At 49.3% G+C, this 9,831-nt stretch overlaps 2 protein-coding genes across 2 annotated transcripts in view; both read right to left on the reverse strand.

Moving 5' to 3' along the window:
- Positions 1-2,815, reverse strand: part of LOC106896964 (keratin-associated protein 10-6-like) — a 19,370-nt gene extending 16,555 nt beyond the window's left edge. The window contains exon 1 of the mRNA XM_014957310.1: positions 2,798-2,815. Within this exon, the coding sequence (XP_014812796.1) occupies positions 2,798-2,815 (18 nt within the window). The remainder of the gene's footprint in view (positions 1-2,797) is intronic.
- A 902-nt stretch (positions 2,816-3,717) lies between these two features.
- On the reverse strand, positions 3,718-7,040 carry LOC106896980 (keratin-associated protein 10-7-like). Its single transcript, XM_014957328.1, has 5 exons — positions 6,267-7,040; positions 5,392-5,906; positions 5,134-5,223; positions 4,903-4,992; positions 3,718-4,677 (listed from the first exon to the last, which is right to left on the reverse strand). Exons 1-5 carry the CDS (start codon positions 7,038-7,040, stop codon positions 4,095-4,097), a joined length of 2,052 nt encoding a protein of 683 aa, XP_014812814.1. The 3' UTR covers positions 3,718-4,094.
- Between the last annotated feature and the right edge of the window lie 2,791 nt (positions 7,041-9,831).

Here is a 9,831-nt window from a genome sequence, read left to right on the forward strand (position 1 = left end):
GAGGAGAGGCTGAAGGACTTGGGTCTTTTTAGTCTTGAGAAGACTTAGGGGGGGATCTAATCAATGCTTAAAAATACTTAAAGGGAGGGTACCAGGAGGACAGGACTGGTCTTTTTTCAGTGATGCCCAGTGACAGGACAAGAGGAAATGGGCACAAACTTGAGTATAAGAAGTTCCACCTAAACGTGAGGAAGAACTTCTTTACTGTGAGAGTGGTAGAACACTGGAACAGGCTGCCCAGAGAGGTGGTGGAGTCTCCTTCTTTGGAAACATTCAAAACACGTCTGGACAGGTTCCTGTGCAACCTGCTATAGGTAGACCCACTCTGGACTAGATGATCTCCAGAGGTCCCTTCCAACTCCATACGATTCTATGATTCTATGATTCTATTTAATTAAAGAGCACGTTAAGGTCTCTTGCAGAACCAGAGTCTGGGTGATAGGTAGTGCTTTAATGAAAAGAGCAGGACAAACAACCCCAAACCAGAACCAGGAGAGGTTCCTGGGGTCCAGGAGGAGACAGACTCTTCAAAGGTTTGGCTGCTGCTGCAGAAGAGGAACCCCCTGAGCACTGCATGCTTGTGCTCAGGAGAATATTTCTGAAAAAATGAGTAAAAAAGAATATCGTCAACATTTTGGCTCCAAATAATCCAAGAGAGACTTCGTATTTCACCACCAAGAGCTACCAAAGATGGAGACACATCAAGATTGGAGCCATTTTCCTACAGCTATAAAAAAATTTGCCTGCAGACATGAAACAGTGCATGGTCACGGGGACATGATTGTTAACATAAACACAGAACTTCCGGATGTGTAGGTGTCATGACTTTGGATTGAAACATCTCAAACTCAATTTTTAGCCTGTGCAACTGTTTAGATATGCACCATTGTGGACTGTTCAGGGAATGGAGCGATAGGATGAGGGGGAAGGGTTTGACACTGAAAAAGGGGAGATTGAGCTGAGATGTGGGGAAGAACTTCTTTGGTGTGAGGGTGGTGAGAGCCTGGCCCAGGTTGCCCAGAGAAGCTGTGGCTGCCCCATCCCTGGAGGGGTTCAAGGCCAGGTTGGAGGGGGCTTGGAGCAACCTGGGCTGGTGGGAGGTGTCCCTGCCCAGGGCAGCTTGGGGAACTGGATGATCTACAAGGTCCCTTCCAACTGTAACCATTCCATGATTCTATGGTTCAGCTGGATTTCTGCTAGAAAAAAGTGTATTCATAAATGGCTGAACACTTTGCTTTAAAAATCTAATGCCTCTGGATTTCTTTGCATCCCTTGGTTTAACTAAAAGCCTCCTCAATAAACATCTGTGGCATCCAGCACTGGTCGGCATCAGGGATTTCATTTCACTTATGTTTAGCATCCCATATAGTACGTTTTATACTACCCACATTTTGGCAAGGAAAGCATTTTCATAGAAATCAAGGATTCTCCCCTTATTCTCATCCTGGCAAGTCCTTCCCAGCCCACTCTCCTGCACTTTGTTGCAATTAAATCTTCAAGGCTGGGGCTTCATTACATCCGACTTTCCCCTCTCGTCATTCCCTACCACAACTCCCCGGGGAAGGTGTGAGGGTGTGATCCAGCACCCAGGGAAGCTTCCAGTTTGGGCTGGTCTCCAGGCGGCTGGTCCATAGCTCTGGCCGCTTTGGAAATTGTCTGCATAGCTGAGATGCCAGGAGGCTGAGTCCAGAATGCAATTAGCAACTCACAGGAAAACAAGTGGCTTGTCTAGTCCATGCCCCGGGGACTATTTGATCAAGTAATTAGATCATTACTTCTGGGGCTGAGAGGAACCCAAATACGGCACTATCCGCCTCTTTTCCTGTTTACTCAGGAAGGTGAGTGCTCCATGAAGAATGATAAGTGAGCATCTGAATGCAATTAAATCTGAAAAAGAGGAACTAGATGTGGTCATAAAAAAAAAAAAACCCTCATCTTTTTTATCATTTGCTTTCTGTTGCAGATATTTGCTTTGATTTCTCAATATTTTCGACCAGGTATCTAGCTTTCCTTAGGTTTTTTTCACATTATTGAATGAATCTGTGTCTTGATCTCTGAGGAATACATTTTAGAGCTCAGAGAAAGTTGCCTGACAGAGGAAGAACTGTGGTCCTACTACATTTGCTTATGCCAAACAGCAATTTTCTCCCAAACTGCGATAACAATTTCAAAGGTGTAGGTGTTCAGGGTGTAGGTGTTTTCATGGGTGTAGGTGTTTCCAGGTGTTCAGAGAGGAAGGGAATCTCTTTCTCTTCATATGGCACAATCCTGTGATGCTCACCTGGAAATGAAGCCTCTGCTCTCTGCTAAAAGGCTCTCAGCCTTTTAAAATCTGAATTTCTATGTTCATATGAAGGATTAAATATAATGCAAGCTTCATGCCATCAGAAGGATGCTACAGAGAAATAGTTCAAGAGAAAATCTTATCTGAATGCCATTTTTTCCACCTGCAGTTTCTTATTTCCCAGGAGATTGTTCCATTTGATTTGGGAGCAGGAGCAAAGGAAATCGCTGCTTCCACGGAACTTTACAATGAGTTTTAAAGGAGTTTAGGAGTCAAATCAGACCTCCGCAGGGACGATTAGGAATCCTCAGTTCTTTTGGGATTTCTATTGTGTAGTCTTTGTGCTTAGGTAACACCTAGAGTCCTTGACAAAGCCCAGACACCGCCGTGGCAAGGGCTGCACAACCAGTGGCAAGAGCCAGGGGCAGCCACAACCAGTTGAGACAGGAGGACGGAAACCAAGGACCTGTGAGGGTGGGACAATTTGTGCGAGGCCGGACTTCCCCAGCCCACGTGCAATGCCACGTCCATTGGGTATTTAATTATCACGACCCACTATTGGTCTGACTCCTCTCCTAGAAAAAAAAAAGCGAGACAGCGATAATTGCAGGTTAGTCACCAGCCACGTGCCCCGGGGCACCTTTAAAGAAGGAGGCAGTGGGTGCTTGCAGACAGAGCTGCGCCCATGTCTGCTGCTTCAGCAGCTTCCCCCACAGCCTGTCTCCCCATCCCTCCTCCCTTCAGCGGTTGCCGATCCCACCCTGCACCAGCTCCACACTGGAAACCTGCAGAGACACCCTTGGCACGTGTCACGGGGTAACTTTGAGTCCCTGAGGATGTTGCCCGCTCTTGGGCAAACCAATGTGGTGCTAAGGAGGAAGCACTGGGATCCCGTTAGCAGATATTCATGGGAGGGCTACCAAAATTGTTCAAATTGCTAATACTAATAATATTCCTGCAGAATTCAGCGGTGGGTGAATCCATGTCGGTCTCCCCGACGGATGAGGCTTGCCCAATTGCCACCAGAGACAAGGAAATGGAAGGTGATTGCAAAAGGTTAAGATAGGACTTCTTACACACGGGTGACAAGTCACGAGGCACGGTCTCCCAGACCTGCTCATCTTCCCCTCATTAGTGGCTTATTTACCCCTTGCTCATAGTGGAACATTTCATTTCTGACGCAGCCACAGCCAGCCCTGAGCTCCTCCAGCTTTGGAGGGGCACTTCAACAAGTGGTTGGGTTTTCAAAGTTTTCTCAAAACCACGGGAGAGGAGGGCTTCCTCCTGCTACTGCCACAGACCTTCCCACACATTCCAGCTGGAGCTGCCCCTCCAAGAGATCAGGCTTTTTGGAAGAAATTAAAAGGGGAATGTGTGAGTCGGGGGGAATGCAAAAGTGAAGGAAACACTTGCAGACAACTGATGCCAAGATAATATATATATTTTTTTTTATTGCTTCATGCAAGAAAAAGAAGAAGATGCCAAGAAATAACAAATGTGGAAATCCCTCCATCCACACCACAGTGCAAAGAAAAATCACAGAATCTCTCTCCCAGGCAATATCCCCGGGGGCACAAAATCAATCAGTTACACGTTAGTTACAAGGAAACGCGTTGTGCGTGAGGTAAAAATAGTAGAAATGATGCAGAACGTAAGGAAACCCGTTTGAAGATTTACTCTTCCTAGGACAGGAAGGGCAGTAGGAAGGGAAAGAGGTGAGGAAGACATTGACAAGTTCGGGGATCTGTAAACCGTTTTCGTTCCTTAGCCTTTGGAGACTCCCACCACAGGAGCCCCCACACGCAACCCCTCAAGGAGCCATGCATTTACGAGGGCAAACTTCTGAGCAGGTGATGGAGTAGTGTCGGCCGCAGACAGGGGTGCACACACCCTTGCACGGGGGGGTGGCTTGTGTAATGCAGGTGGTGGGACAGGAATCCACACACTTCGTCACAGCCTGAACGCCCCCACAGCAGGGTTCCACGCACGTGGTGGTGCACTTGGTGACCTCCTGGCAGCAGGGATCCACGCAGGTGGTGGTGCACTTGGAGACCTCCTGGCAGCAGGGATCCACGCAGGTGGTGGTGCACTTGGAGACCTCCTGGCAGCAGGGATCCACGCAGGTGGTGGTGCATTCACTCACACCTCCACAGCAGGGCTCCACACAGGTGGTGGTGCACCTGGTCACCTCACTACAGCAGGGGTCCACACATCTGGTGGTGCACTTGATGACTTCCTTGCAGCAGGGATCCACGCACCTGGTGGTGCACTTGGTCACTTGCCCACAGCATGGCTCCACACACTTAGTAGTGCATCTGGTCACAGGTCTACAGCAGGGATCCACACACCTGGTGGTGCACTTCGCCACTTCTCCACAGCATGGATCTACACACCTGGTGGTGCACTTGCTCACTCTGCCACAGCATGGATCCACACACTTAGTGGTGTATCTGGTGACAGCTCCACGGCATGGATCCACACACTTAGTGGTGTATCTAGTCACGGGTCCACAGCACGGATCCACACACTTGGTGGTGCACTTGGTCACCTCTCTACGGCACGGATCCACACACTTGGTGGTGCACTTGGTCACCTCTCTACGGCATGGATCCACACACCTGGTGGTGCACTTGGCTACTCGATTGCAGCATGGATCTACGCACTTCGTGGTGCACTTGGTCACCTCTCTACAGCAGGGATCCACACACCTGGTAGTGATGACTTCCTTGCAGCAGGGATCCACGCACCTGGTGGTGCACTTGGTCACTTGCCCACAGCATGGCTCCACACACTTAGTAGTGCATCTGGTCACAGGTCTACAGCAGGGATCCACACACCTGGTGGTGCACTTCGCCACTTCTCCACAGCATGGATCTACACACCTGGTGGTGCACTTGCTCACTCTGCCACAGCATGGATCCACACACTTAGTGGTGTATCTGGTGACAGCTCCACGGCATGGATCCACACACTTAGTGGTGTATCTAGTCACGGGTCCACAGCACGGATCCACACACTTGGTGGTGCACTTGGTCACCTCTCTACGGCACGGATCCACACACTTGGTGGTGCACTTGGTCACCTCTCTACGGCATGGATCCACACACCTGGTGGTGCACTTGGCTACTCGATTGCAGCATGGATCTACGCACTTCGTGGTGCACTTGGTCACCTCTCTACAGCAGGGATCCACACACCTGGTAGTGCACTTAATCACTTCACTACAGCATGGGTCTACACACCTGGTGGTGCACTTGGTCACTCTATTGCAACACGGATCCACACACTTAGTGGTGTATCTGGTGACAGCTCCACAGCAGGGATCCACACACCTCGTGGCACATCTGGTCACAGGTCTACAGCACGGATCTACACACGTGGTGGTACACTTGGTGACCTCTTGGCAGCAGGGGTCCACACATGTGGTGATGCACTTGCTCACTTCTTGGCAACAGGGGTCCACACATCTGGTTGTGCACTTGGTGACCTCCTGGCAGCAGGGGTCCACACAAGTGGTGGTACACTTGGTTACTTCTTGGCAACAGGGGTCCACACATGTGGTTGTGCACTTGGTGACCTCCTGGCAACAGGGGTCCACACAAGTGGTGGTACACTTGGTGACCTCTTGGCAGCAGGGGTCCACGCACGTAGTGGTGCACTTGGAGACCCCCTGACAGCAGGGATCCACCCACCTGGTGGTGCATCTGGTCACCTCCTGGCAACAGGGGTCCACACAAGTGGTGGTACACTTGGTGACCTCTTGGCAGCAGGGGTCCACGCACGTAGTGGTGCACTTGGAGACCCCCTGACAGCAGGGATCCACCCACCTGGTGGTGCATCTGGTCACCTCCTGGCAACAGGGGTCCACACAAGTGGTGGTACACTTGGTGACCTCTTGGCAGCAGGGGTCCACGCATGTGGTGATGCACTTGCTCACTTCTTGGCAGCAGGGGTCAACACAAGGGGTGGTACACTTGGTTACATCTTGGCAGCAGGGGTCCACGCATGTGGTGATGCACTTGCTCACTTCTTGGCAGCAGGGGTCCACACATCTGGTCGTGCACTTGGTGACCTCCTGGCAGCAGGGGTCCACGCAGGTAGTGGTGCACTTGGAGACCCCCTGACAGCAGGGATCCACACACCTGGTGGTACATCTGGTCACCTTCTGGCAACAGGGGTCCACACATCTGGTGGTGCACTTGGTGACCTCCTGACAGCAGGGATCCACACACCTGGTGGTACATCTGGTCACCTTCTGGCAACAGGGGTCCACACATCTGGTGGTGCACTTGGTGACCTCCTGACAGCAGGGATCCACACACCTGGTGGTACATCTGGTCACCTCCTGGCAACAGGGGTCCACACACCTGGTGGTGCACTTGGTCACCTCCTGGCAGCAAGTATCTTCACACCTGCTGCTGCACTCAGTCACTTTGGAGCAACATGGGTCCAGACGTGTGGCGATGCACTTGGTCACCTCCTCACAGCACGGAGGTGCACACCTGGTGACTCCAAGGCAGCAGGGATCCACGCACCTGGCAGCCTGTGTCACACCGAGATTACTCAGGTTCACGAACGTGGTGGTGCCCTGAGGAACCCCGGCGTAGCAGCAGGGATCCAGGCATGGAGGCAAGCACTGGACATTACATCCAGCGCCACAGGGATCCATGCATTGTTTCACAGGAAAGCTCTTCACCAGGATGGTGGGAGGTGGAAGGCAGACCTGTCTCAGCTGGCAATCGTTTTGGCACTGCATCTTTGAGGGAGGGGTAGTGTCTGAAAACAGGAAGGGAATTCACTCTGTGGAAAAGAGAGACATCCAGCTTTCACAAAGCTATTTCATACACTGAGTTAAAGTATAGTTTTTCAAGCAGAATATTAAAAAATATATTGGGAAAATAACCTGGAATCCATAGCAAGGCACTAACTCCACATGAAAGCATTTTAGACAAGTTTGTAGCTACTGGATACACCTACATTTCAAATAACTTTTCAAAACATGAAAGAAAAGAGGTGTTATTTGGACTCGGCTAGATTAAATTGCAGGTTCTGAAGTCATGACAGTACCCATCTGCCGACAGCTCCCCTTGGTTTGTTATGAGCTCTTTGACATCGCTTCCCTATTTCCACCCGAAAAGGAGACTACTAAGCTTCTGATGTGGGCCCCATCCACACACAGGGCCTCAGCTAGAGAACATGAATGGAGCCTTCATGCCGGAGAACTTCCACAAGAAAAGGATCTGACGCTCACAGTGCAGCTGCTTTCCCACCTCTCCCACAGAAGTCCTCCTGGTTCCTCTCATCCAGACTTCCTTCCAGGCATTGCTTACCCTTGCAGCCTGAGAGTCTCCACTTCTTATCTTCCCTCCCACTTTTTTTCTTTGAAGTCCTAGCCTTGCCTTTTGATCTCTCTCAAACCCAATAATTTCCTGGTTAAAACAGGGCAGCAATGTCATTGGGGAAAGAGAGAGAGGTTAGTCCGCTCTCAGCTACCCTGAGATGCATCTTGATGGAGAACGCACAGCAATTGCAAAACACACAGCAAATAAAGACTGGTAGAAGATGGAATGAGTATTTACCCTTACCTCAGCTGCCTGATAAGTACCATACACAAATCTCAGTAAGCAGAAGCACTCCTAAGTCTTCTATATTGCTTCTGCAGATGATAATATTTTAAAATTAAATAACCCCAGCCATACATTAAGTACGCCGAGAGAGACTTACCCAATTCACCACGAGCAACTAGCAAATGAAACCAAAACGGCTTGAGAAACACTACAATATGAATCCTTTTATATGATTTGAGTGTCCGTGTCTCCGGAAGTGAGACACCTCAGGGGTATGGAAATAAAATTTATAATAATCCAGACCTGCTCCACCTCCAATCCTTAAATTACTTGCTTACATTATAATTTTTAATGAAACCTGGCCACTGTGGTGGTACATGCGGCACTATGACTGCTGCCTGCAAGCCTGAATTCCTCATCCACGTACTTCCTATGGGGGATGTGGAACAAGGAACCGATGATACATCCTGGAAACAATCCCCCTCGGGATTAAGCTTTGTTTTGATAAACGTCGATTTGGTCAATGTTCTTGCCCCTTCCCCTGAGACATCCGTACAGACCAGGATTACGGATGGGATAGGACTCCATAAGTGGTTTTGTTCAGCTCTACTGTGTGGGTTTCCTTGTTCCTATTAGTACACAATATCCTTCCTACTTAGAACTTAATTCCCAATAATCTAGTCAGAATTCCCATTGTAACTTGCAACCATTGCCTCTCACCCTGTCTCTGGACACCTTGAGAAGAGTCTCTCCATCAGTATTTTTTAAATAACTGAAAGTATGATAATACTTTTTAAATAATTGCTCCCAGAATCTCCCCTAAGTCTCCTCCTTTTCAGGGTAAAAAGATCCTTCAACCTCTCCCCATCTGTCATCTCCTCAAGGCCTATGGACCATCTTGGTGGTCTCCACTGGAGTCACTCCAGTTTGCTGGAGACTGTCTTGCACTGTGGGCCCCAAATTGGACACAGCATCCAGATGTGGTCTCACATGTGCCGGATGGAGGGGAGCACTCACTCCCCTGTAAGTGCTGGTGTACACTGGAGGGTGCAGCCCAGTACCTGGGAGCACCCAAGTTTTCTGGGTAGCTTCATAATATCTCTTATCCTCAACCAAGTGCAGTACACCAGCATAACCAAAATTTCATAGAATCGTTGACTGGTTTAGGTTGGAAGGGACCTTAAAGCTCATCTAGTTCCAACCTCCCGGCTACGGGCAGACACCTTCCACTAGACCAGGTTGCTCAAAGCGCCTTCCAACCTGGCCTTGAACAGTTTGGCAGCCAGGGAGGGCTTCACATTGTGTTAAAATCTTCACTGTCACTTAGAGTCCTTCCAGGACATCTGCTGTGATGGCCCATATCTATGCAGCGGCACTCCAAGGTGATTAACCATCTGTGTTTGGTGCTCTGACTACAGTGTCCATGGTGGTCGCCCTTTTTGGTTTGCTGTGCACATTTCTGTCATACAAAACGTTAAATAGAGACCCAGATACATTGTTCACTAAAGATAGTGAACTGTGCATGACTGCCCCAGCACGGAGTTGTGCTACCTGCCACAACTGCATCACAGTCAAGATGCTCTTGTCTGAAAATCCCTCTTTATAAGAGAGAAGGGAGAGCCACCAAGTGCATTGACTTTGAGAGATCAAAGGCTCTGAAACTTCCTTCTCTGCTCATTCCAAACTAGCCTTAAGTCACTGGGTGACACAAACGTTGAACCAGTACTACTTGCATGTGGAGACGATGGCTTATTTCATCCGGAGACGAAGGTGAGTTCTTGTCTCTGCACCCTATTCTCCCTTTAAATGTGCATGTCCGTGGAGTAGCTTTTGATTATTTATGTTAAAATAAATAAATCTGGGATGCAGGACCACTTGTGTTGCCAACTCGCTGCTGACTACAGTGATTTGAATTAACCTTCAGTATAATACAGCTGATTTTGGTAAACTGAGGGGCTGAAGGGAAAAGGGTCCTATATC

This window comes from Calidris pugnax, unplaced genomic scaffold (assembly GCF_001431845.1).
Source record: "Calidris pugnax isolate Ruff unplaced genomic scaffold, ASM143184v1 scaffold305, whole genome shotgun sequence".
Lineage (NCBI taxonomy): Eukaryota > Metazoa > Chordata > Aves > Charadriiformes > Scolopacidae > Calidris > Calidris pugnax.